The sequence below is a fragment of the Electrona antarctica genome (genome assembly GCF_951216825.1).
Source record: "Electrona antarctica genome assembly, chromosome: 4".
Classification (NCBI taxonomy): domain Eukaryota; kingdom Metazoa; phylum Chordata; class Actinopteri; order Myctophiformes; family Myctophidae; genus Electrona; species Electrona antarctica.
Window position 1 is genome coordinate 53782754 of NC_136809.1, and position 27996 is coordinate 53810749.

A 27996-nucleotide genomic window follows, 5' to 3' on the forward strand; every position below is an offset into this window, starting at 1 on the left:
CAATCTAAAAATTGAAATGTTCTGTGAACAAGCATGAACTTGTAGTGCTTTCTCATTTATAATTGAATACGCCCTCTCTCCCCGCCACCCAAATGAATGATTTTTTTCCTTTATTAGATTTTTGAAATGCCAGAAAAGGAAGACTGCTCGATACTGGTGGAATAGAGAGATGAAAAGTCACCTATATAGTTGGACAGAAAAAACTTCTGTCTACAAGGTATGAAGTGACTGAAACCAAGTACCAGAAAAACAAACACAATGTTCTAGTCAATGTTAGTCAATATCAGGACCGAGGAGCTATCATATCATATGCTAGCAAATCATGAAAAACTGAAACTTCTCATGCAGGCCGTTTTTTTAGCAAAAAAAAGACTATAGCTGGATAACTTTCTCTAAGACGTAATTGGAGAGAAATGGAAGGTGAGAAATGGGCCTGAAATTAGACAGGGTATAGACGCATCGAGGTTTTTCTTTTTTTTTAGGATGGGCTGAACAGCTAGCAGCATATTTCAACCAGAGAACTTTAGTTATTTGTTTATTTCGACGGGACAAGCATATTTACAACCAACCATGTAACGTAAATACACTGGAATTAGCAAAGATGCTACATTTCATCCGCGTTCCACACACAAAACACAAAACAGACAGGCAACGTTGCGCTGCGACGCGTTGTGAGCTTGTAGATCGGCTATTTTCAGAATACAGAATTGTGTGTAAAGTGACTTGTGCATAAAGTGCGTCATTGCTTTCAAGTAATATAAGATATGCCGTCATGGTGCACTACTAGAATTAGACTTATTTAACCCATTTTGACCTGAGATCAGATTCTACAAATATCTTCTACATCCTGACAGTTTTCTGAAAAAGCTATGTTTCTATGTCAGTCGTTCTTCGATTTTTCAAAAATAGCAGACCTACAAGCTCGTAGCGCGCCACTCGGTGGCGCGCTATGAGCTTGTAGATCTGCTATTTTTCAATAGCTAAAGCGTAACATAATGCTAACACCAACAGGGTGTTAGCATTAACCCCACAATGGGTTAAAAAAGCCAGTCGGTTAGACAGCAGTGGTGGAAAGCAACTAAGTACAAGTACAATTTTGGAGTATTTGTACTTTGAGTATTTGGGCATACTTGAGTATTTCCAATTTCCAATACTTTTACTTCTACTCTACAACATCTCAGATCCAAATATTGTACATTTACTCCAATATCAAATCCTGTGTGTGTGTGTGTGTGTGTGTGTGTGTGTGTGTGCGTGTGTGTGTGTGTGTGTGTGTGTGTGTGCGTAACACACCTGTCCCAGGTTGTCAAAGTTGTACTTGCGTCTGATCCATCGATGCCCCGCCTCCAGACACTGCGTCCTATTGGTTATGTTAGCGATGTCCCGCCCCTCACACTGGTAGAACTTCCCTTTGAACAACTGCACGCACGCACGCACGCACGCACGCACGCACGCACGCACGCACGCACACACGCGTGCACACGCACACGCACACACACACACACACACACACACACACACACACACACACACACACACACACACAAAATCATGGAATGTGTTTTCATGGTACAACAGGCATGTCACTCATTAGATTAGATTAGATTCAATTTATTGTCACTGCACATAGTATACAAATACTTTGACAATGAAATGAAGAGTGGCGTCTAGCCAGAAGTGCAATACAGTAATGCAGTAAATGAGAGAATAAATACAGATAAATGTACAGTATGTACCCACCCTTTCATTCCTCCCCCATGTTAACCAAGTCACCAAAACCGCCTTCTTCCACCTCAAGAACATTGCCCGTCTCTGACCCTCTCTGTCATTTTCCGCAGCTGAAACACTAATCCACGCCTTCATCACATCCCGCCTTGATTACTGCAACAGTATCCTCTACGGCACCACCTCCAAAGTCCTCAATAAACTGCAATATGTCCAGAACTCAGCCGCCCGTCTACTCACCAACACCCGTTCCAGAGATCATATTACACCAGTCCTCCGTGACCTTCGCTGGCTACCGGTTAAACAAAGAATCCACTTCAAAACACTCCTGACCACCTACAAAGCACTAAACAACCTGGCTCCCCCATACCTCTGTGACGTCATGCCCCCTCCCGCTCCCTCAGGTCTGGTGACGCAAACCTCCTCGACGTCCCCAAAACCAAACTCCGTACGTGGGGGGACAGAGCTTTTGCCTTTGCTGCCCCAACCCTGTGGAATGCCCTCCCTAAGGCACTCAGAGATGCCCCCACCCTCCAAACTTTCAAAACCGCCCTCAAGACCCACCTCTTCAACATTGCCTTCCCTAGCTAACCCCTCTCACTGTCTTTCTTTTTAATTCTTTTTTTGTTTGTTTTTTTTTTAGCTTTTAGTGTTTTTCCTTTTTCTAATAAAGTTGTTTTTATTTTGTTGTTACCTCTGTAAAGCTCCCCCCATGTAAAGCGTCTTTGGGTACTCAGAAAAGCGCTATATAAGTTTGAGATATTATTATTATTATTATTATTAGTAATGTATACAGAATAATAAATAGAATAAATAGTAATAGAATAAATAGTAATCCATGGGTATAAGTAGCAGCACCCCGAACGCCCAGGGATATTTAATCCATTAAATCAGAGCGCCCAGCGATTTATAGCAGCGGAGCACATTTAGCGACGGACCGGATGTTATCCCGAATATGGTTGAAGTAGCTTGATGTTGTTGTGATTTATTTCATTTCATATTGACCTACAATAAGAATAAGTCAATGTTGTGATTTATTTCATTTCATATTGACCTACAATAAGAATAAGTCAATGTTGTGATTTATTTCATTTCATATTGACCTACAATAAGAATAAGTAAATGTTGTGATTTATTTCATTTCATATCGACCTATAATAAGAATAAGTAAATGTTGTGATTAATTTCATGTTGATTTAAAAAGAAAGTTCTTTGAAATAGTATTAAAAAGAAAATAATTGCATTTACAGTAACAGTTAAAAAGAGAATTGTACTATTTACAGTTAAAACTGAGAGTTATTTGAAAGACAGTATTATTATTATTATTGTTGTTCACTGCATACTTGCATGTATTTGTTGTGGATTTAATGTTCTTTATTTGGTATAAGAGAAAATAGGTTTTTGCACTTTTATTGTGAAGGAGTAAATGGAAATGGAATTCATGTTCACTCAGTGTGCTCTAACAACCTAGAAATGAACGTAAACAGACCAGTGTTGACATGATTCCTGATGCAACGAGACCGACAGAATCCATGTGAATAATTGGAACCTTTGCCACATTTTGTATCCACGTTGTTTTGTATTTTTCTACTGCGAGAGAAGTCAGTAAACTTTTATATTTCATGCTTGGTGTCGTCATTTCAACCTTTTAAGGACTTTCACTACAATCGCTACGATCGCATCGCTCGCTGTGGATGCGATCGGTTTTGATATCAATAATCTTTTTTGTTCCGTCTTTTTGATCAATCTCCGTCTTGAGCGCTGGGCGTTACTAATTGATAGGGCGGAGAACTCCGTCCTGTGCGCTCAGGGTGTTAAAGGGAGCACTTGTTTTATGTCATATATGTTACTGTCATGTGTTTGTATTGTAAATGTATTTTAAACTTAATCTGTTAACTGCATGAGGACCTCGACGGGAATAAGTCTCAGGACTTTCTTGTGAAAATCATCAAAATGTGCAATGTGGCTTCAATGCTTTTCAAATGAGTCAAATCAAATCAAAAGTCCTTGCTTACTGTAAGGCGAGGCTCTTAAAAGAAGAATCCGAGATATTTACGTTCAAAAAGCTGCGCCCCCATAGGCAGCATAAGCTGCGATACAGGCATACATATGTATTGATTTATTAAAAATTAATATTGATTTTCAAAAAAAAAAAAAGATATATATATATATATATATATTTTAGGGGGGCTAGTGTGTGATATGAAATGTGAGCTGTAATCATATTCCATCATATTCACATGCTTTTGGAGAGAAATGAGACAGACTCCATGCAGTCACTTCCAGTAGTAGAGGCCTGCAGAGGGGAGCTGTATGTGTCTGTGCCCAGGTGATGGTCGTTATTGATGCTCATTAATACATCAAGGAAGGCAATTATGTTTCTGCACTGTCAAATAGGTCTACATCTATCCTAAGATGCCATCAAAGAAAAGAAGACATGTTAACTCAAGCTAGGTTTAAACATGAACAGCATGTTTACTGTTGTTGCACAGAAATTAAGTACTTTTACATGAAAGGTAATGCTACTTTTGCAATGTAGTTAAATACAAATTGTGAAAAAAGCTTGGGAGGAAGATAAATCATTAAAAAAAAATCACACCCGTGTGAACCGAGTGGTGCGACGTCACACACTAACCATAGCAACCATGCTCACCTGATACAGACAAAGCTGGTTATTGGAGTGGTTTGCACCACTCAAAAATATCGTGAAAAATCGTATCGTGAACCTCATATCGTGATACGTATCGTATCGTGAGTTGAGTGTATCGTTACATGCCTACAGTATTATACACAGTACGGTACACAGAGACAGACGTACTGTACCTGAACGCCCAGGATTCCAAACACGATGAAGAAGGCACAGCAGATCAGGACGATGTTCCCGATGGGCCTGAGAGACGTGATGAGAGTCTCCACCACCAGCTTCAAGCCTGGAGCACGGCTGATCACCCTGTACGCGCACACGCACACACACGCACACGCACACGCACACGCACACACACGCACACACACACACACACACACACAATTCAATTTAAATTCAAAGGGCTTCATTGGCATGAGAAAACAACAACGTTTAAAATTGCCAAAGCAAAAGTGGAACAGTGAGATCCAAACAAAGAGCGATGCACAATTAAAAGTCAGAATCAATTGCCATGCACGGATACACACAATGATTGGTTTTAAGGGTGGTTGTGTTCCATTTAAGTATCCTTCGATCTCCTATCACAGCAGCTGCACGAATCCTTGCTGCTGTGTTTGCACATTGTTGTACTTCGCCCTATAGCAGATATGACAGTTGTTTTTTGAGTTGTTTCATAGTCTTGGTACAGTGTAGAAGAAGAGACATAGGTGTGATGTATCGGATCTGGATCCGATGTATCGGATCTGGATCTGATGTATCGGATCTGGATTTCCTCTGAGCTAAGGTATACTGGCTGACCACATTATGCGACCGAGGGTTTTTGTTTGTCCTTAAAGGCCTATTCATAGTCTGGATTTTCGGTGGTGAGGTGACCACCGGAGCTGAAATAACGTTGAGCGGTGGTGAGTAAAAACAGAGAGAAGGGCTGGAGCGGTGGCGGTGGTTTGCTCTTCACCGCGACTCGTGACGTCATGTTGTAGTTCGGTGGTCACCTAACCACCGAAAATCCAGACTATGTATGAGCCTTAAAACGACTGTTTACAAGTGGCTGTTGGAACAGGCAGAACCTGAGGCTACAGCATATATACACATCTTGAGACACCTGTGTGCCTAAAGCCTTTAGACTAAAAAACCTTAGACTAAAGTGCTCTACCAATTGGTTGTTCACGGTGACGTTTAGACAGATATATTCAGAGGTATTTCCACCTTAAGCCTGCAAAAGCGAAGCCTTTTGTCTACGAGTGCATTTAACACCACAGGGGTCCGAGCTTATCTAAGCAGCCTCTTAGCAGCTGTGCTGAGAGAACTCTTTCTCTTTTAGAATTGACTTGAGTATAAATGTATCTGTGCCTGCCTGTAATCATCTGGACTCTGGAGTAAAGAATGAAACAATGTTCTGCATGTTTCATATACTGTAGTACAGTTATTTCATTTGTCTTAACCCATTTAGGCCTAAAAATGTCTTCTAAATCCTCCAGTTTTCTGAAATACCTATGTTTCTATATCAGTGGTTCTCAATATTTCATGTCAAGGACCCCAAAAATGATATGTAATTGGCCACCAACCCCCATCTGAAAATATGTTGTTCCAGGGACCCCCCCAGAAGGAAAGATTTGAGTTAAAAACGTTCGCTCTGAAGGAATATATATTCAAAGATTTGCGCCACATTTTCAAGATTTTTCAAAAATAGCAGACCTACAAGCTCGTAGCGCGCCACTCGGTGGCGCGCTACGAGCTTGTAGGTCTGCTATTTTTCAATAGCTAAAGTATAACATAATGCTATAAACACGAAATGGGTTTCCCGTCTAGAATGGGTTAAGGTATATCATGTAGTTACTATTGGTCTAGACCTGCTGAAGACCCGCCCGGTATAGAGAGGAACATCCTGTCTGTAAACGTTCTGATTGGATCCCATCAGCGGAGGCGGAGTCTCTGCTAGTTCCCATGGAGGAGAGACTTTGAAAGTTTGTAGTTATACCTTAGACTTGAGACCAGATTCTACAAATTCTAAAAATGTTTCTATGTCAGTGTTTCTCAAACATTTCCATGTCAAGGACCCCCAAATATATATGTAATTGGCCGCCGACCCCCATCTGAAAATATGTTGTTCCAGGGACCCCCCCGGAAGCAAAGATTTGAGCTAAAAATGTTCGCTCTGAAAGAATATTCTGTGCCGCACCACATTTTCACTATTCTTCAAAAATAGCAGATCTACAAGCTCGTAGCGCGGCACTCGGTGCCGCGCTATGGGCTTGTAGATCTGCAATTTTTCAATAGCTAAAGTATAACAAATGCTTAAGACACCAAAAGGGGTTCCCACCCTGAGAATGGGTGGAGAAAGGTGATGTTTTTAACTGTCGTGGGTGTTCACATTGAGATCTGTCCTTTTTCGGTACTGGTGGTGGATGGTGTGACTCCATAATGTCGCGGGGCGTCCTGCCCGTGGGCGCCTTGTAACTCAGAGAACTCAATAAAACGGACCAGAATTTGTCGACTCAGATCCTCCTGCCTGACTCCTTTCTTCCCTCATTGTTGCTGCCACAACAAAGAGGCCGCTTGGTCACATAATACTTCACGTGCACTCTCCACAGTCTAAATCAGGGCATGGTCTTCAACCAGGGGTCCGGGGACCACCAGTGGTTGCTTGAGGGGGTTCCAGGTGGTCCCCAAGTCTAAATGATGGAGAGTTGCTAACCAAATGGACCCTTATTAGATCTTTAACTCTTGAGAGCGTAAAATGAGTTAAATGTGACCAAATTTGACTGAGGGACTGCCATTGGATTTTTTGAATTTTCGTTTTTTCATGTCATAGGCCTATGAAAGCAGGGAATCATAGCTTCAAATTGACATATTGGTTGTTCAGTTTGACCCACCCGTTTTGGAGATATGGCTTATAGTTTTTAGACTTCTCTATGGCAGAATGGCGTTTTTGAATGATTTATTGAAAATTCTCTGTTGTGAATGTGTGACAACGAAAGACCTTCAGAGAAAGCTTGGCTTGTCTTCCAGGAAAAAAATGAACTGAGTTGATAAAATGTTTAGTTTTTGTGTTGGAAGCCATTTAAAAGAGCCTGCATTTACACTGGGTAGTGTTTCTAGGACAACAAAAAAAGTTATGCCCGGTTGAAGTTTTATTTTCTAAATAACTTTTTTTACATAGCCATGCAATATCTCATTTTAAAGGGTGAGTTGTCTAGTTCAATTAAAATAAAATAAAAAGTTTCTCACATGTACCACTGTAGATATTTTGCCATCTATAAATAGCATGGTCAGTCATGATCAATCTGACCTATCCAGCTAAAAGTCCCCCTAGCTCTGAAATGGAACATCATATAAACTCAATTCTTTTTTGGGGTAAAATTAGACATTCTAACGCACATTTTGATATATACCATGTTTACATAGTCTTACCAGTACCGTGTCTATTCATGCATGTATCTCAAAAACCTGTTGTGAAGAAACAGTTTTGATAAAAAACACATCCAAGGACATTGTTTTGATATGACTTTGTGCCCATGATATGTATCAAAATATAGACTTGAATGTATACTGTATTATAACAAAAAAATTGGGTTCTTACCATCTACCGTTACAGAGTAAATCACAGTTGAAACTCGCTTAGTCAAACCATAAACCTCAGAATAGTGAACAAAATAGCCATGACAGGTCTAACTCATTGTAAAAGCTTGTCTTTTATTTTGTATGACTACTAACATAATACAATTATAATAAATATTACAGAAAATAAATAGGCCTACATACAAAACAGTTGTCCCCAAACTCCCCAGTGTCCCCAAACCACTGCATTCCAGTTGTTCTTGACGGTGTGTGTGTGTGTAGGCTAAATTTAAAAAAAACAACAACTGAAATGAATGAATGCATCCGGTTCAGTGTCGGAGAACTCCATCGCAGTCTTGACTCTTCGTCTTCATCATCATCATCATCATCCTCCTCCTCCTCCTCATCTGATGCCAGTTCTAAATATATAAAAATAAACATTTAGCTGTAGTCAGCCCGGCCAATAGCCAGTTGGGGGGGGGGGGGGGGGGGGGACGTAGGCTATCTGACATCATCGTCATCATCATCATCACACGGAGACACACTAAACAATGTACAATCATGATTGTATACAATATACAATGAATGCAATTATCATGCAAGCTCAGACGTCAATGAAACGTCATACAGATCTTATATAATACGCTACTGTTAGCTTCACTCCCCGTCCCCCCTCCGATCCTTGTAGCAAGGTCATCATAACCACGCGTTGCTTCAGTAAACGATGCATGTTTGTTCTCCGTCTTTGTAGACAGTAAATAAAAGGAGCGAACATTACTCTAAAGATCAGATCGCCTATATGGCACGCTACAATATAAAATACTTGTACTGCCATGCGTGCATGCCTGCTACGATACATTTGTACTGCACCAACCAACCGATCGACACCAACCCCCCCTCCAGCCATTAGCCAGCACCAATGCACCGACCAACACCATTAGCCAGCACCTTTGGTGCTGGCTAATGGCTGGGGGCCATCGTGGTGAGTCATTCTGGCGTCATGATCTGACTAGTAGTAGTAATTATCCAAGCATCTATTTGTAGCGATCATCTTATGATTTCTGATCACTATAGAAGGGCATTTTCTACAATAAGATTACCTCAAAACATTCCGGGTTGATCGTCTTCTTCAATGGTTTCCCGGTATAGCTCATCGGACGACGATGGGGAGACAATGAAAAAAGGAGGGAGGGAGCAGCGAGTCTCGCTGTAAGCACTGGACCAGGGCTACTCCGCCTGGAGAAGGCGACTGGGACGCGTATGGATCAATACTACTACCACAAAACTCGCTCAAATAAATAGTACTGCTTTCAACTTTTTCTGCTAGAAAATCGCTCGGGCGAGACGGCAAAACAGGCAAAACAATGAAAACTATGAAGACTCCCTCTGCCCCCACTGTTTACAGGGGGTGGGACCAGCTTCCAATGGCAACACGTACACGTGTGTCACGTGACACGGGTTTTCTGGGTAATGTAGTTGGAATATAAGCTCAGGAATTTAAACAGCGCTTCGGAGCATATTCATATGTTTAGATTCATCAAAAACTGTGAAGACGCCAATTGGCGTCATTGATCATTTACGGAATTCTGATGAAGACGCCAATTGGCGTCTTTCACCTTCTAAGGGTTAATGTCTTGCATAAAACAGCGAGTTGAGAAAACATGCTTGAATGGTTCACTTCTGTGGTCTCTAACATTACACCTAGCTACATTTTTAAGCATTTATTTCATAATTACATGTGACACTTATTTCAAATCTTTGTTAAACATCTGCATTAACTTCATTTACAAGAAGTCTACACGATAGACCAATGATGATGTATCTGATCAATACAGCACGGAATTGTGGACTAAATCGGATCCGACGATAACAAAAATATGCCTTCGGTGTTGTGACTGCAGAGGCTGAATCTCATCAAACGGTGGAACGTACCCAATAAATAATGGGCCTTGATGTGAAAAAGGTTGAAAAGCAGCGGTCTAAATAATGCAGTTTACCACCGGGAGCACGGCTCACCAAGAATCACTGGAATATAGAGAATAGAGCCAGCACTCTGAAGTCCTTCTGAGCACTGGCTATAGTTTTCTTTCATTTGGTGCTGCCTGATGTGGCTGCCTTGTTGTGGTTGTAACACTTCAATTTCCCCTCAGGGATTAATAAAGTCTCTATCTATCTATCCATCCATCCATCCATCCATCCATCCATCCATCCATCCATCTCTATTAAAAACTGTTTAGGTGCCACCGACGAGATCACAAGATTAATCTAACCATGCACTGGTTGCCACCAACGAGAAACCGAGATTTTTTGAAAAAAAAAAAAATCTATATCTTTTAATCCATATTTTGAAAATGCCTTTAATCTAGTGTGCAGGTGATGACATGCACATGACATGCACAATATAATTACATTTTCTTTCTTTTATTTATAATGGGAACAGTGGCACCCAGGACCAAAACTGGTGTCCACCCCCTGGCACTAAACCCATTTAGGCCTGACGTCAAAATAAAAAAAAAACGTTCGCTCTGAAAGAACATATATTCAAAGATTTGTGCCGCATTTTTACGATTTTTCAAAAATAGCAGACCTACAAGCTCGTAGCGCGCCACTCGGTGGCGCGCTATGAGCTTGTAGATCTGCTATTTTTCAATAGCTAAAGTATAACATGATGCTTAATTAAAGTACGTGGTACAGTGGAACACGTGATGGAGTATACAGTGCTTTGGGACACATGTTTGCAGGCTGTGGTCATTTGTCCAGCGTTGTTATATTACCGATGATGAAAGCACAGAATGTAAAAGCTCTCAAATGACGTGTCATTGTTTGAAGAAGACGTGCAAGCTCGTTTGAAACTTGTTAGAAGAGTCAAAGCAGAGGAAAATCCCTTTTATAAATAATGAGTACTTCTACGCCCTCAGGGCCCGCATGGTATAATGGGCACGAACAATTATGTAATTAATTCAACCCTTGATTCAACCCCTCCTCTGACACTACACACCCCACGAGCTTAGAACTGCCACGTGTGTGTGTGTGTGTGTGTGTGTGTGTGTGTGTGTGTGTGTGTGTGTGTGTGTGTGTGTGTGTGTGTGTGTGTGTGTGTGTGTGTGTGTGTGTGTGTGTGTGTGTGTGTGTATGTATGTGTGTGTGTGTGTGTGTATGTATGTGTGTGTGTGTGTGTGTGTGTGTGTGTGTGTCAGCTGTCAACTCACTGGTAGAGCAGGCGTGCGTGCGTGCGTGCGTGCGTGCGTGCGTGCGTGCGTGCGTGCATGCGTGCGTGCGTGCGTGCGTGCGTCTGCTCTACCAGTGAGTCGACAGCTGACACACACACACACACACACACACACACACACACACACACACACACACACACACACACACACACACACACACACACACACACACACACACACAGTCACACACACACACACGCATTGTTGTCTGAACGACAACAATGTCGAATAATGGCAAAACCGAGAGAAACAAAAGTCTGGAAATTGAAAGACAAACAAAGAATAAAACCCGGAGTGGAGAAACAAAGAGCTGGAGGAGATTTTGTTGAAAAAAAAAGTGAAAATGAAAACGAGATTATCAGGATTGTCGAAAACTTTAAAATTAAGAAGTTCACCGACAGTACAAACATTGTGTCAACAATCAAAAGCATAATAGACACCATAGTAGCACCATTCACATGCACGCCACACATCATTTCTGACAGGTATTTTCCCCACCAAAATGAAAACTGCAAAAACTCATTCCCATCTACAAAAGTGGTGACACCGTGACAGGCACCAATTTGATCTGCTTTCACAATTTTCCAAAATACTTGAAAAGCTAATTGTCACAAGACAAGACGGCTTCATAGATAAACAAATTTATTAGGGTCACAGAAGCTAAAAGCAGATCTTCCAAGTTCAGAGTCCTTGACTTTGGGGAAATGAGTCCCATTTCAGAAATGAAATATTTAAGACAATCTCCAAGCATGGCTTTATATATTATATTATTGTATATGATTCCCTGCTTTCATATGACAAAAAAACAGAAAAAACAACAAAACAAAGGCAGTCCCTCAGTCAAATTTGGCCACATATTAGGTCTGCCGAGTCTATTAATGTTTTTAAGTCTCTGCTTAAAACCAATTTATTTTCTTTCTATGGAGTGTTATGTCTACATAAAGTTCTATTTAAGTTACATACGTTTGAGCCTGTGCATACGGCCTGTAGGAGGTCGAGGCCATAGGGCAAGTGCTACAGGGCTAAGATGGAGTCTGAAGAGGTGGGTTTTGAGACTGTGGCGGGAGATTGGTAACCTGTCTCCGCCAGATTGCAGCAGTATTGAGTTCACAAGTTCCCTCCTCCTGCCTGGATCTGGTCTCTCAGAAACGATAAACCGGAAGCAGCGGGAAAAATGCATGATGATATCTCCATAATAATAATTTCGAGTTGTAGTCTTGTTAGGTTGTGTTTACATTTGCATCGTGGCAGCGCTTCAATATGTCATCAGTAGGGCTGTGAATCTTTGGGTGTCCCACGATTCGATTCGTTTCCGATTCTTGGGGTCACGATTCGATTCAAAACGATTCTCTATTCAAAATGATTCTCGATTCAATACATAGGATTTCATCACAATCTGCTCCAGCCAACTGAAGTGACTATACAGTAACTTGAAAATGACTGAAGACATGATGTTTACTGTGATTAGGGTAAGCTTACATTTCATATCACAAACACCATGTAGTGAAAACTCCTGTAACTGTAACCAGAAAAAAAAAATCAAAAAGAAATAATTATGAATCGATTTTGAATCGTTCATAATGGGAATCGGTCATTTTTGGACACCCCTAATCCCTAATATATCTCCGGTCAGAAATGGCTCGGAGTGCATCGTCTCTGCCCGAGAGAGAGAGACCAGATGGGAGCAGGAGGAGGAACTCACTGCTGCCACCAGCTGGCGGAGTCAGGTTAGAAGATTAAGGAGTGAGTCTGCAGTTCTGACTGCAATGGGAAGTGCATTCCACAGTTTTGGAGCCAGAAGGGTGTATATTAGTAGGCTACATACCTCAGGGGTCTCAGAGTGCGCAGCAGTCTCAGGACCCTGAGGATGCCGAAGATGCGGTTCCCTCCGCTGGAGGCCAGCGACACCAGGATGTCCACCAGCGACACCATGACCAGGACGCCGTCCAGCTTGTTCCAGCTGCTGACCAGGTACACCCGGTCCCCCACGTACAGGCCCAGAGCCACCACCTGAGAGACGCACGCACGCCACGCACGCACACACACACACACACACACACACACACTCACACACGCGCACACGCCGGAATCAACTGATTTGTATGCAACATTAAGTCATGTTGTTGGGGACCCCCTGGAACCTCAAGGATACCCTGGAGGTCCGCGGACTCCACTTCGAGAACCACTCTGTGTGTGTGTGTGTGTGTGTGTGTGTGTGTGTGTGTGTGTGTGTGTGTGTGTGTGTGTGTGTGTGTGTGTGTGTGTGTGTGCGTGTGTGTGCGTTGCCATGGTTACCTTGACCAGCATTTCAGCCATGAAGATGACGGTGAAGACGTAGTTTGACACGCTGAGGAAAACACGCTCCTGGAACACACACACACACACACACACACACACACACGCCCGCACGCACACACGCACACACACACACAGGTTAGACTAGCTGTCTAGACTAGAGTAGACAGTTTTGTGTGGCTTTTCATTTCAGCCTTGTTATGTAAGCCTGTGGTTGTCAAACTGTCGTTGTCACGCCCAAAATGAATACCTACGCATTTGCCATATCGACCTATTGTTCCACACTCACTCAGGGGGCCACGTTGCACAATATACTGTCTGACTTTCTTTGCTGTTCTTGGAATTGGAATCCTGAAAATTAAAATTGTTTTGTCATTTCAAATGCCTTTCAAATGCCTTTCAAATGCCTTTAACCTATTCAGGCCTGACCTCAAAAATTAAAAAAAAAAATCTTCTAAATCCTCCAGTTTTCTGAAATAAATATTTTCACGATTTTTCAAAAATAGCAGACCTACAAGCTCGTAGCGCGCCACTCGGTGGCGCGCTGTGAGCTTGTAGATCTGCTATTTTTGAATAGCTAAATTATAACATAATGTTTAAAACACCAAAGGGGGTTCCCGCCCAAAATGGGTTAACTGGCTTATGGCCAGCCTAATTAACAGTGGATTGTGCCTTCGGCCGGCACTATTCATTATGTTTAATTTGTCATTTAAATGCCAATAGAAAAATCTGTGATATACACACTACATCTCATTCTCACACGGCAATCCTATAGTATTATACACAGTCCTGATGGTGGCGGTAACGTCACCATTATGCCGATTTTGACCAAATAGAGCGAATCTGGCGATGTCACTTCCGGTTTAAGGAACAATAACATCCGGTACTAGCTTTGGACTGTGCAGCACTATCAGATGTCCGGATCAGGGCCGGATTTAGCCAGCCCCACTCAAGTGGGGACAGACATAATTGTAAGGGGGGCGACTCCGCCGGCGCGGGTGGGGTGTCAAACCCACATTGGGTGGGCAGGACGCACGTTTGCCCACCCCTGCCCCCCCCCCCCCCCCCCCCCTAGAACCGGCCCTGGTCCGGAGGGTAAGCGATCATCGTTGATTTTAATAACCAAGTCAAATTAAGCTCTATAATCAAGCCCAAAATATCGCATTTTACGCAGCGTTGCACATAAAGACCGCGCGCGTGCGTGATCGACTACATCGGCCGTTAGCCAAACAAGCTAAAAGTTGCTACATTTTGTTATATTAAGCTCCCGATTACAGGGGATTAAACGGTTACGTCAATTACGTCAGTGGCCATAAGGGATTTATTGATTAATTACGTCAATTACGTCAATAGCCATACAGGGGTTAATTATAGTCATGTTAACTTCATGAACTAATTACAAATGCATTGGACATTAAAAAAATATATATACATTTTAATACTAGTCATAAAGCTACTAATTTAGACAGAAGTATTTAAAGCAGGTCATGTTTGCAAGTTTGGAATTGTAAAAGCTGAAATAAATAATATATCAATATTCTGATATTAATTATTGGCCGCATTAACCCATTTTGGGCGGGAACCCCTTTTGGTGTTTTAAACATGATGTTATAATTTAGCTATTGGAAAATAGCAGATCTACAAGCTCATAGCGCGCCACCGAGTGGCGCGCTACGAGCTTGTAGGTCTGCTATTTTTGAAAAATCGTGAAAATATTTATTTCAGACAACTTGAGGATTTAGAAGATTTTTTTTTTTTTTTTTGAAGTTGCCCACTAGGAGGTTCATAGTAGGAAGTAGGTCATTCATAGTCCAGTTCGAGGCGCTAGCTTATCACCGCGGTATCGTTTTCTAAAGGTTAGAACAGAGGTTCCCAAAGTGGGGTCCGGGGACCCCCAGGGGTCCTTGAGGGAGTTCCAGGGCGTCCCCAGCTAAATTATAGTTAGGAACCAAATGGACCCTTATGGGTCTGTAACTCTGAGAGTTGTACATTTGTACACTCTCAGAGTTAAATTAACATTGATTTTACAATATAAATTGGGGGTCCCAGAGATAGAAATGCCATTAAATGGGGGTCCGTAGACTAATATGCATGTCAAACTAGGGGGCCTTGAAATTAAACGGGTTGAGAATCACTGCTAGAGCCGTAAAAATCCTCTCTTATGGGGGTCCCTGGCATATATTTTCAAATAGGGGGTCCGCGGGGCTAATTTGTGTCAATTTGGGGATCCTTGACGTGAAAAAGTTTGGGAACCCCTGTATTAGAAAACTTGATCAGCTGTCACCGCTTCCCCCCCGACACACCTCTGCTTTTACTGTCAGACAAGTCCTTTCACTCTATCACCTCGTTCACTTAAGCAATATTACACGAGAGGGTGTGGGTTAACGTGATTATTGCCACGACAGGGATGCGGTGAGGAACGAGACGAAGTCGAGTTCTGCAAGCATCACTGAAGTGGCAATAATCACGTTAACCCACACCCTCGAGTGTAATATTGCAATTATACAACAGTTACCCTTAAAACTAAGAAAATCGCTGAAAGAATATATTTTTTAATGACAAATGTAGTCACTACGACCACAAATGTCCCAAGAAACTAGCTAGCCTAGCCACCGAGTTTGCTAGCGCTCTGGGAGAACAGAGCAGCTGAATTCTTTGTTTTGATTAGGTGGTGAATGGTGCTGGTTTAACCCACGGCTAGAAGGCTGTTTCAACCAATCAGATTGCTTCCTCGAAACGACCTGTGGTATAATGATAATTGACCTATAGCTAAGCCCCTCCCCAAACTGCTATGGTCCAATCACAGCTACGCATAACGGGTTAGAAAAACCTCTCCACCAAAAGTTTTCCTATATGATGAAAAACATTGTTTTAAAAAGGAAATGTCACACACGTATTTTTCCCAGTGCATGTGGCAGGGCCTTGTTGACGGATTTGGAAGAGATTTTGAAGGTTCTGGTTCCAAAAATGAACCAGTATTTAATGTGTGAAATCCATGATATTTACGTTGGAATGAATGAGCCCGCAGCTGGAAAGTGTCCAAGTGGGAGTGTCTAAGTGGTAGAGGGCAGGGCTTTGCTAAAGGTGAATTGGTCTTGATTAAAACCCATTCTGGGCGGGAACCCCTTTTGGTGTTTTAACTAAGCATTATGTTATACTTTAGCTATCGAAAAATAGCAGATCTACAAGCTCATAGCGCGCCACCAAGTGGCACCGAGTGGCACGCTATGAGCTTGTAGATCTGCTATTTTTGGAAAAATCGTAAAAATGCTGCGCAAATCTTTGAATAGGTATATATTCTTTCAGAGGGAACGTTTCTGCCTGCCTGCCTGCCTGCCTGTGGGGGTTGGGCTATATGAGCATCGGACGTCCCCGATTGGCCAAACCCAACAAATCGGCAAATCACGCATTGGGCCCGAGGCTTTGCGTCACACTTGTGCCACACTGCACCGATATATAAGAGGTAGCGTGCACAACAGAGTTCTATATTAGCACAAACAATATCTTCTGGGGCCAATTTCCCTAGAGAACGCCATTTTCCCCCACCATCCCATAGCCTAAAGGCCTCCGTCCCATAGCCCATAGCGTATAGTCGAGGGCAACAACAACAATGGACTTCCCGCCCCTGTACAAAGACCTGGGCAAGGCCGCCAAGGACCTCTTCAGCAAGGGCTTCTGCTTCGGCGCCGTCAAGCTCGACGTGAGGTCCAAGAGCGAGAGCGGCTTCGAGGTGCGCGCCGCCGGCTCCAACAACACCGACACGGGCATGTCCGGGGGCCACCTGGAGACGCGCTACAAGCTGCGGGACCTGGGCCTGTCCCTCAAGCACGGCTGGAACACCGAGAACCGGCTGACCGTGGAGGCCAGCTCCGAGGACCGGCTGGCCCGCGGCCTCCGCCTGGGCCTGGACGCCTCCTTCGTGCCCAACACGGGCAAGAAGACCGCCGCGCTGAAGGTGGGCTTCCGCGGAGCCCACGTCAACGCCGGCTGCGCCGTGGACCTCGAGCCGACCGCCACGGCGGGCTCGGGGGCCTCTGGCCTGGCCGCCGCCATCGCCGCCGCCGCCGTCGCCCCGGCCCGGGTCCACGCCGACGGCGTGCTGGGCTACCAGGGCGTGCTGGCCGGCTACCAGATGACCTTCGACCCGGCCACGTCCCAGCTGACGCACAGCAGTGCCGCCGTGGGCTACCGCGCCCGCGACTTCCAGCTGCTCGCCACCGTGCAGGACGGCGCCGAGTTCAACACGTCCGTGTACCAGAGGGTCAACGAGAGGCTGGAGACGGCGGCGGGCATGACGTGGACGCTGGGCAGCGACAGCTCGCGCCTCGGCATCGCCGCCAAGTACCGCGTGGACGAGAGCGTGACGCTGGCGGGCAAGGTGGACAACGCCTGCCTGGTGGGCCTGGGCTACACGCAGACCCTCAGGCCCGGGGTCAAGTTCACCGTGTCCGCCCTCATCGACGGGAAGAACGTCAACGCCGGCGGGCACAAGGTGGGCATGGGCTTTGAGTTCGAGGCGTGATTTAAAAAAAAGGGGGGCGGGGAGGGGGGAGCGTACGTATACGTACACCCGTGGTTCCCAAATTTTTTCATGTGAATGACCCCCGAGTTGACACTAATAAGCCCCGCGGACCCCCCCATTTGAAGAGATATTCCAGGGACCCCCTCATAAGAGAAGATCTTTACGGCTCTAGCAGTGATTCTCAACCCGTTTAATTTCAAGGACCCCCAGTTTCACATGCATTATAGGCTACGGACCCCCTTTAATTCTTTCTTTCCCATGTCCGTATATATACGTCCCCCGACGCATGTATACTCCGTCTATGTAATGGTCCAGTCCGTTTAGAACTGGTCCGGTTCCTATGGCAACAGCTATGGAGCGGTGGGGACTCCAGCTTTTAAAGTGAACGCGTATTATGGTGGCACTTGGAACTGGGGTTTATGCTAACAGCTAGCCGCAATTATAGAGTTAATGGCATTTCTATCTCTGAGACCCGTCCCTGATATTGTAAAATCAACGTTAATTTAACTCTGAGAGTGTACCAATGGAACCAAATGGACCCTAACGGTTCCATCTTTACACTCTCCGAGTTACAGACCCACGAGGGTCCATTTGGTTCCTAATCTGTCATTTCGCTGGGGACTTCCCTCAAGGACCTCTGGGGGTCCCCGAACCCCACTCTGGGAACCACTGGCGTACGCGACCCGCCCCGAGGAGGACATCAATGCGGAACGAAAGACAAAAGGGGAAAGAATTAAAAACGTGAGGAAACCTCAAACCGGCTCCCTTTTGGATAGCTAGCACACACCAGTGGTTCATCTCCAAGGACCTTCCCTGATGACAGTATACGAATGGAACCGAATGGACCGCGGGGTAGGGTCCATTTGGTTCCGTTTGTAATACTGTCGGAGTTGCAGAGTTGTAAGGGCCCTCAACCCTCTCGAGACACCTTGCGAGTCCCTGTACATCACTTTGAGAATCACTTCTATACACTCACACTCATACCTTGTCTGGCTTTAACTACTATAACCAATAATGGACAGAGGAGCCGTCATGTCACGTGTTGTGTTCTACAAGCCACTATTTCAGCAAATTCAAATTCCACCATCCTGGAAAACCGGAAGCTATTATTGGGCGGACGGGGAGCGAGGGGGGTGGGTCTTCACTCAGCAGAACCCAATCACAACTAAGACTGCTTCATCAATTTTAAAATGCATATAAACGCTGGTAGACTTGATTGAAACTAGCGATTGAGAACATAAAGTATGTAGACGAAGGCAGGAAAAGAAGAACGTTTGAGCGCTTTTACCACAAAAAAGTACAAGAAAAGGGTTTCGGATATTTAGAAGCTTGTTTCACATACAGCTGGGTCTCTCTTATCTTATCTTATTTACAATATAAGTAAGGGGTTTTCACATATTTACGGCTAGTTTCACAATGAATATAATAATAATGTATTGCATTTTTATAGCGCTTTTCCAAGTGCTCAAAGCGCTTTACAATGGTTCATTCATTCATACATTGGGAGGTGAAGCGGCGAACAGTCGACGCCAGCGTCCTTACTTCCCACATTCACACACCAATGCTGGCAAGCTTACACCGACCGACTCATTGGAGGCAATGTAGGGTTCAGTGTCTTGCCCAAGGACACTTCGACATGTGGACAGGAGGAGCCGGGATTCGAACCGCCGACCCAGGGATCATTGGACGACCTGCTCTACCTCCTGAGCTACAGCCGTATATAGGCTCTCTCTTAGCTTATTTTTCCACAATACATTTACACATATAGCACCTGAGATAAATACAGAATACACCTCCCAGAACTGGAATTACACAAAAGGAGAGTTTCTTATTTATTTGACCAGTTTTTGTTTCTACTGATTATTCTGCGATTGTTTTAAATCTGTTTTATTTATAGCTTATAGGTTATTTAAAGTATAAGAAGGTTACGCTAAAAGCTTCACCTTTTCGGCCCCAGCCGTCTTGTGCCGTTTTGTTTTAGTTCATATTGTATGAAGTGTCATATATTTAGTGCATGGCCAAAAATAAACTATAACTAAATAAATAACTTCTCACAACTTATCTGGATCCCACAAAGGGGTTCAAATAATGGACCCTTAACCCATTCTGGACGGGAACCCCTTTTGGTGTTTTAACTAAGCATTATGTTATACTTTATAGCTATTGAAAAATAGCAGATCTACAAGCTCGTAGCACGCCACCGAGTGGCGCGCTACGAGCTTGTAGGTCTGCTATTTTTGAAAAATCGTAAAAATGCGGCGCAAATCTTTGAATATATAAATTCTTTCAGAGCGAACGTTTTTTTTATGCTCCAAATTAAGCCACACATCACCTTTTTGGTGGTCACTGAATCCACATATACAAGTTCATTAATGATAACACGACCTACATTCTACTGCCAAATCAAACAGTGATCCCTATTGAAACCACACAACAAATAGGCAACGAAATTACAGCCAAAACTAACTAAAACACTAAAATAAATGCATTTAATGATTTAATGTATTTAATTGTATTTTTTCCAATGTTTTAAATTGTAGGTTCTATTGATATCACTGTAGCCTGTTATAGGCTACATTAAATTCATATTGTTTTGTTATTTGTATCGTGCTCCCTCCTTATAGAGTTCTTATACGACGCAATCTAGGAATTCCACATGGAATTTTCAATAGTACAAAATTAGGGTTGTCCCGATCGCCTTTTTTTTGCTCCCGATCCGATTTGATTTTGAGTATCTGCCAATACCGACATTTAGAACTTATGTCATATCACACTAGTACAATATCCCAAATCACAGACAATATCCAGTTTAATATCATGATATGGATATAATATTGATACTATAGTTGTCTCGATCACGTTTTTTTGCTCCCGATCTGATTCAGATCATTTGAAAATGACGTGATCGGGTCGGGACAACCCTAGTAAAAATACTTCCGTGACCCCAGGGTGTAGCATGAGTAGCCTGGAACTCACCTATGATTTTTATGGCATAGGCAGCTCCCGGCAGGATCCGCCGGGAGAAACTATGCGCAGCTGCTAGACATGAGACTAATTAATTAGAGCGACAGAGAGAGAGGAGTGTGTGTGTGTATATGCGTGCGTGTGTGTGTCAATTTAACAAAGGTGCAGACGATCAGAAATCAGCAGAGAGTGAGAGATGTTTGCGCTACTCTATTTTTTTTCTCCCTGCAGGAAATAAAAATCACACCCGTGTGAACTGAGTGGTGTAAGGTCTTATATAGCCTGTCTGACGTAATGAAATCATGTCTGACGTAATGAAATCACACCCGGGTGAACAGGGTGAACATAGCAACCATGCTCATTTTTTCTGCACAGAAAAAAAACCCTGTTCACCCGGGTGAACAGGGTGAACATAGCAACCATGCTCATTTGTTCTGCACAGACTAACAAAGCCAGTTGTAGGAGTGGTTTACACCACTCAAAAACGTATGGGTTTCCGAGGCTATAGCAGGAGTGACGTCAGGACTTGTGTGAGTGTGTGCGCGTTGGCGTGCGAGTGTGTGTTACCACTACCAGTCTGAGTGGCTGGATGTCGGCGTGTGTTTACATGAGCAACTGGCGCCCCCCGGGGGCCACATGCGGGCCCCCACCTTCACTTTAATGCGGCCACCAGTTTAATATCGGAATACTGATATATTATTGATTTCAGCTAATTACTAGTATTAATATGTTATTGTCTTTTTTTTATGTCCAATGTATTTGTATTTAGTTCAAAAAGTTAACATGACTATAACTAAATGCATTTTAAATTATATAAAAAGGTTACTTTTCAGGATTCCAATTCAAGAATAGCAAAAGATTATTCAGGATTCCAATAAAAATATAGCAAGTGTTGCAGTGTGTGTGTGTTACCAGGCTGTGTGGATGGATGTCATGCAGTGCGTGCGTGCATGCGTGCGTGCGTGCGTGCGTTACCACGCTGTGTGGCTGGATGTCGGGTCTCTCCAGGGCGATGGTGATGCAGTTTAGGAAGATGAACAGCAGGATGATGTGATCAAACATCTTGTGTTCAATCACCCTCTGACACCACTGTCTGAACCTGGAGACAGACAGACAGAGAGAGAGAGAGAGAGAGAGAGAGAGAGAGAGAGAGAGAGAGACAGACAGACAGACAGACAGACAGACAGACAGACAGACAGACAGACAGACAGACAGACAGACAGACAGACAGACAGACAGACAGACAGACAGACAGACAGACAGAGAGAGAGAGAGAGAGAGAGAGAGAGAGAGACAGACAGACAGACAGACAGACAGACAGACAGACAGACAGACAGACAGACAGACAGACAGACAGACAGACAGACAGACAGACAGACAGACAGACAGACAGACGATTTTTATTTGTGTTGTTTTTCAGTTCACTCTAACCATAAAACATACCCCATAACTCCAACTGTTGCGACAAAAGCAGGTTAACAAATGGAAGGACTACTATCTGTACCGAGTAGACCTACATGTAAACACCAGCTGCTGCTAACACATTCTAAATTGTTGTTTCAAAATAGGCCTATGTATGTACAGTATATAAATAACGACAGAATGTCAAAAAAAAATCACACCCGTGTGAAGTGAGGGGCACTAATAATTATATTAAAGTCTAACTCGTGTTGATTAGGTGATGTAATGGTGATGTAAAACAAAACTGTCTCTTCATTGTCAATGGCGTTTTTAAAACAAACATTGAACTAAAAACAAACATTAAACCTGTATACCTGTATATGAGAAAAAAAACAATAACTAACTGAAACTCATTGTGTTTACAAGACCAACACGACACAAATCTGCTGAAACCAAATCCGCTATGTTTGCTAAAACTAACTTATGATTCAAGTTAGTACGTAGCAGATAACCCGGCTTGTGAGCAGGCAGATTCTGCTATTTTTTGCAATTTTTCATCCCACGATTTTCTAAACCCATTTTTTCACCCGGTGCCAATTCCTAAACTGTAATCCTGGGGTGCTTACTCTCCCTCTGACAACCTGGGGAGAGCCCTGAACTGAACTCATGCTTCCTTCAATGCATGAGGAGGCCCTGGTCTGTCTATCCCACATTACAATAATAATAAATAAATGAATAAAAACTACCCTAAACAAACCATGCCACATGCCATGCATTGGAAGGGCTTGCGCCACCTAGCCGCCCGCTAGCGCCACCTAGCGCCACTCAAAAATCATGACAATGAATGACCAAGATACGTCTGCATGGTGCTAGATAAGTAGCCATATCAAATTCATTAGTCCAGGGGGTTCTTTTTTCAGGGGAAAAAAAGAAAAATGGGTTTCTTTTTTTTCGCAACTGAATGGCTGGAAAATGGAAAATTAGAGTTTACATACACAGTGCATGCATAAACTTTCCTTAATGATTATATCTGGTTTCAGTATTTTCTCTATTATTAAAGGACAACTTTAGACTTTTTTTCAACCAAGGTTCGTGTTTTAGATTGTTATTAGAGAAAGTAAAAGATGAGTGTTAATTTTTTTTCATTTACTGCTTTCTTTCGTTTTAGGGATTTTAGCTGTTTTTGACAGGGGGGCGGGGGCATTCGAACATAGGGCTAAATATGTATTTTATGGTGATTTATTTTTTTATGGTTTACTATAGTCCTAATAAACGCCAGGAAATTACATCTGGCCACAGAAGATCACAGGATCTACTGAATGTGAAGGTAGCCTACTGGGGGAAGGCTTATACTGTGTGTATAAGGCTCAATATGTCAGTTTGTCACACTCAATAGATCCTGTGATCTTTTGTGGCCAGATGTAATTTATTGGAGTCTAGTAGGACTATAGTAAATAATAAAAAAAAAACGCCATAAAACTTTGTAAAAAAATACATATTTAGCCCCATGCTCGAATGCCCCCGCCCCCCTGTCAAAAACAGCTAAAATCCCTAAAACGAAAGAAAGCAGTAAATGAAAAAAAATTAACACTCATCTTTTACTTTCTCTAATAACAATCTAAAACACGAACCTTGGTTGAAAAAAACTAAAGCTGTCCTTTAAGGTTATTTTTACAGTCAGTTTGTATTCGTGGTGGGGAGGGGGGCGGGGCGGGGGTCGCGAGACATTGCCAAAGCATTTTCGGGGGTCCCCAGCCAAAAACGTTGACAACCCCTGCATTAGTATGCAATAGTAAAATACTTTTGCAGAATTATTTAAATAATTGCCAATTCATTGGCAAAACACAAACATTGTATTGATTATTGAGGGGGCCCCTCCTATATCCAGCTTTTGGTGTCTGTAACAAACTGTGTACCTACACAAACATTAACAATGAATGGAGAATTTTACGTCGTAGTTTGAGCAAACTTTATGTCATGATGATGTACAACGATAAGAGCGTTGGTTAATACTAATAATAATGGATTTTAATTACAACGCCCTTTACATTCGTCAGAATCTCAAAGTGCTACAAATGCAAAAGATAAAAAAAACATAAGAAGCATCGCAAAGAAGCGGGAACGCGACATTTAAAACAAAATGGCAAGCTATAAAAAAATATTTGTTCAACACTCAGCACGTTTCTTCGAGAAATCTCTTTCTTTGAGATTTTGAAGTTTATTATCTTTGCCTTAGATAGCTTTCAGAATGTTCCCCTTCCATGACCATCATCATCCATCACCGTTCCATCATCTCAGACATTCTTGACATCTGAAACCTTTTCTAAATATGAATTTAAGCACATGCTACTTGTGTCTTTTACGTCAGTCATGCTAGTGAAGGAATGGGTGTGATTTTATGAATAATATGTAAATAACGATGTAAAAAAAACAGCACAATTTATTCTAAAACGTATAATCGCTAATTAAATGTCTACAGCCTGGCTCTCTGGAAGAAGGCCTTGACGTAGCTCTTCAGGACCTTGACGTCGGGCTGCTGCAGCGCGCCACACAGCTCCTGCGCCAGCTGCGGCGGCACGCCCAGCGCCGGCAGCAGCTCCCGTGCCAGGAAGCGCGTGAAGTCGCCGCCCCGCGCGGCCTGGACGGCGCGCAGCGTGAGAGCGCACTCCGAGAGCGCGGCGGCCGCCTGCGCGTCCGACAGGTCAAAGGCAGGCCGGAGCGGGGCGGCGAAGCACGCCGGCACCACGTGCTTGTAGACGAAGTCGGGGAAGAAGAAGCCGCCGCCGTTGTCCTCCCGCCTGCCGCCCCAGAGCTCCACCAGCCGCGTTAGCACGGCGAAGCAGGTCCTCTGGGCCGCGGGGTCCTCGGGGAAGTCGGCGGCGCCCTGCACCAGCGTGTGGAGCACCCGCTCCACGTTGTCCGCGCCCTGCTCGGCCAGGATCTGGTCGGCGCCGCCGGGAACGTCCACCACGACGGTGTGGACGAAGGAGAAGTAGCTCCGTCGGAGCGCCGCCCTGTCCAGGGCGGCATCGCGGTCGTCAGCGCCGGGCCGGGCCAGCGCCCCGAACACGGCCAGCACCAGGGGCATGAACACCTGGCGCAGGAAGGGAGAGACCCGCCCCTTGAACTTGGCCGCGATCTGAGCGAGCAGCGGGACGAAGTCCTGCAGGTCGGAGGCCTCGCAGTCGCCGCCGCCGGTCAGCAGCAGGTGCTCCGAGGCGGCGGCGACGAAGGGCAGCGCGTCCTCCTCCAGGCAGGCCACCATGTGGCGCAGGAAGGAGCGCACGGCGCTCCTCAGCGGCCCCCGCTGGACGGGGCAGGCCAGCGCGGGCAGGAAGGCGTGCAGGCAGTCGCGGTACACCTCGGCGCAGCTGTCGTGCTGCTGCTTCGCCGCGGCGGTACCGCCACCGCCAACGAACGCTTTGCTGGTGCGTCCGGCCAGCGCCGCGGCGTGGCTCAGACAGGCGGCCAGCGCCGCCTGCCTGTCGGGCCGCGTCTCCTGGGGGAGCCGGGCAAGCAGGCGGGCGAAGGCGTCCGTCAGCGGAGACAGCAGGCTCCTCAGGAGGGCCTGCTGCCGCTCGCCACCACCGCCGGGGCTCTGATGGCCGCTGCAGGCGATCAGCACGCCGGCCGCCTCGAAGAGGAACAGCTGGTCGTCGTTGTCGTCGCCGATGCCGGCGAGCGAGGAGACGTGGTTCTCGGGACGGGGCGTGGTGGCGAGCTCCAGCAGGTCCTTCATCCTGGACAGGACGTCCTCCGCGTAGCTCGCCACGTGGTCGCGCTGCGCGCGCACGAACCTGGCGAAGAGGCACGCCACACGGCTCCGGACTCTGGCGCTGGTGCACCGGAGGCCTCGCCCGTCCAGGAACGCCATCAGGATGTCGGGGACGTGCCGCGGCTCTGCCTGGAAGAAGCCGGCGTGGCGGACGGCGGCTTCGAAGAAGCCCAGGGACACGGCGGGGTGCCCGTGGCCGCTCACCCCGCTGGACACCAGCGTCCTCGTCATGTCCTGCAGGGCGCCGCCGGCACCGTCCTCCCGGGAGAAGCGAGCGTGGGGGGACGCGACAGGCAGGGCCTCTCCCAGCATGCACAGCAGCCGGAGTGCCACCTCCACCTCGGCCGTCGGAGCCGCGCGCCAGTTCTGCACGGCGGAGGCGAAGAGGCGTCCCACGGCCGCCACGACCACGTCGGGAGAGAGGAGCGCCAGGCGATCCAACAGCATCTTCAGCTGCTTCCGGTACTCCGTCAGGCCCTCGTCCTCGTCCTCCCTTTCAAAGTCGTACCCTCCGCTGTGAAAGTCGTACGCCAGTTTCTTGGTGACGGCCAGCGTGAGCGCCCGCACGTTGGCGTCCTGCTCCGCCGTCAGCGGAGGAGGAAGCTGCTTGAGGACGTGCAGGTAGTCGCAGAGGAAGGCAACCGCGTCGGCCGAGACGCCGCGGTCCGGGTGCAGCAGCAGCGCCAGCGTCGGGGGAACCACCTCGGACTCCATTACGCGCAGGGTCTCGCCGGCCGTCTCGGCCGACGACCCTGACTTCACCAGCCTGCTCCAGGCGAGCGCCAGCGCCTGGCCCATGCTCCGCACCAGCCTGGAGAACCTGGCCAGGAAGACCGGGTCTTCGTCGTGGCGCTGCCGCCCTTCCTCCACGCAGGAGAAGAGGCCGGCGGCCTGCAGCAGCCGGCACAGGGACTCCACCAGCCGGGTCTTGTACACGGGGTCCGCGCCCCGGCCGACCATCTCGCGCAGGCAGTCGCACGCCTGCCCCCTCGTCGGCCCCTCCTCCTCCGACGACATGTGCGCCAGCAGGAGCCCCACAAAGCGCTCGTTGGCGACCAGCTCCAGGTCTATCCAGGAGACGAAGGACGCCACCACCTCCAGGCAGCGGCGCGCGAGCTCCGGGTGGCGGGGGGAGGAGCCGCCAGCCCGGTACGTGCTCAGGATCTGGAACCAGGACTCCACCAGGCCGGCGGGCACGCAGCGCTCCCACATGGCCTCTCGGACGGCCGCGCCACGCCGAGTCTCCTCAGGCGAGCGCGCCAAGGAGGAGCGGCGGTCGTCGGCAACCTCGGCCCCGACGGCCGCCAGCGTCCTCAGGTACACGTCCACGCCGCGGGGGCGGAGCCCCGCCGCCAGGGACGCCACGTCCGAGAAGAACGCGGGCCAGAGCGCCGCCGGGTACTCGGCGGCGAAGGTCAGCGCCAACACCTGGGCCGCCTTGTTGCGGACACAGGGCGTCGCCGCCGCCGCCGGCTCGGGACGGACGCCGTCGTCGTCTGACGTCTGGCGCCGGAGCCACGTCATCAGCGTGTCTCTGAGCAGCTCCCGCTGGGCGCCGCTCAGGCCGCCGTGTCCGTGCCTGACGCGGTGCTCCAGGACCTGGAAGCAGAAGAAGTGGACGCGACCCGCGTCGTCGGCGGCACCTCGGTAATAAGGCCCTTCTTTGGCCTCCCGCAGCGCCTCGGCGCACACCTCCCACGACGAGGCGTCCCGGGACTCGGTGAGGCGCTCGAAGTAAGCGGCGGCGCGCTGCCGGAGGCCGGCGTCCGCGTGGGGGTGGAGGCCCAGCAGAGCCTGCTCGTCCATGGCGGCGGCGGTGGTGGAGCGGCTCCAGGACATCCGGTCTAAATCAATGTGATTTATCTTAAGAGTTACTAAAAGG

General features: G+C 46.2%; 3 protein-coding genes across 3 annotated transcripts in view; 1 reads left to right on the top strand and 2 right to left on the bottom strand.

Moving 5' to 3' along the window:
• The window catches only part of LOC306921367 (voltage-dependent T-type calcium channel subunit alpha-1H-like), a gene marked incomplete at both ends in the record, with an annotated part of 202737 nt that overhangs the window by 58142 nt on the left and 116599 nt on the right, over window positions 1–27996 (bottom strand). Inside the window, 5 exons of the mRNA XM_079498478.1 lie at window positions 1294–1419; window positions 4549–4675; window positions 12983–13167; window positions 13453–13521; window positions 21914–22037. Coding sequence (XP_079354604.1) covers window positions 1294–1419; window positions 4549–4675; window positions 12983–13167; window positions 13453–13521; window positions 21914–22037 — 631 coding nt within the window. The remainder of the gene's footprint in view (window positions 1–1293; window positions 1420–4548; window positions 4676–12982; window positions 13168–13452; window positions 13522–21913; window positions 22038–27996) is intronic.
• LOC306922129 (non-selective voltage-gated ion channel VDAC2-like) lies at window positions 17063–17974 on the top strand (the record flags this gene model as incomplete). Its single annotated transcript, XM_079499524.1, has 1 exon — window positions 17063–17974. The coding sequence occupies one exon, from the start codon at window positions 17063–17065 to the stop codon at window positions 17972–17974; it is 912 nt and encodes a 303-aa protein (XP_079355650.1).
• On the bottom strand, window positions 24813–27953 carry LOC306922130 (exportin-T-like; the record flags this gene model as incomplete). The annotated part of the gene is made up of 1 exon (XM_079499525.1): window positions 24813–27953. The coding sequence occupies one exon, from the start codon at window positions 27951–27953 to the stop codon at window positions 24813–24815; it is 3141 nt and encodes a 1046-aa protein (XP_079355651.1).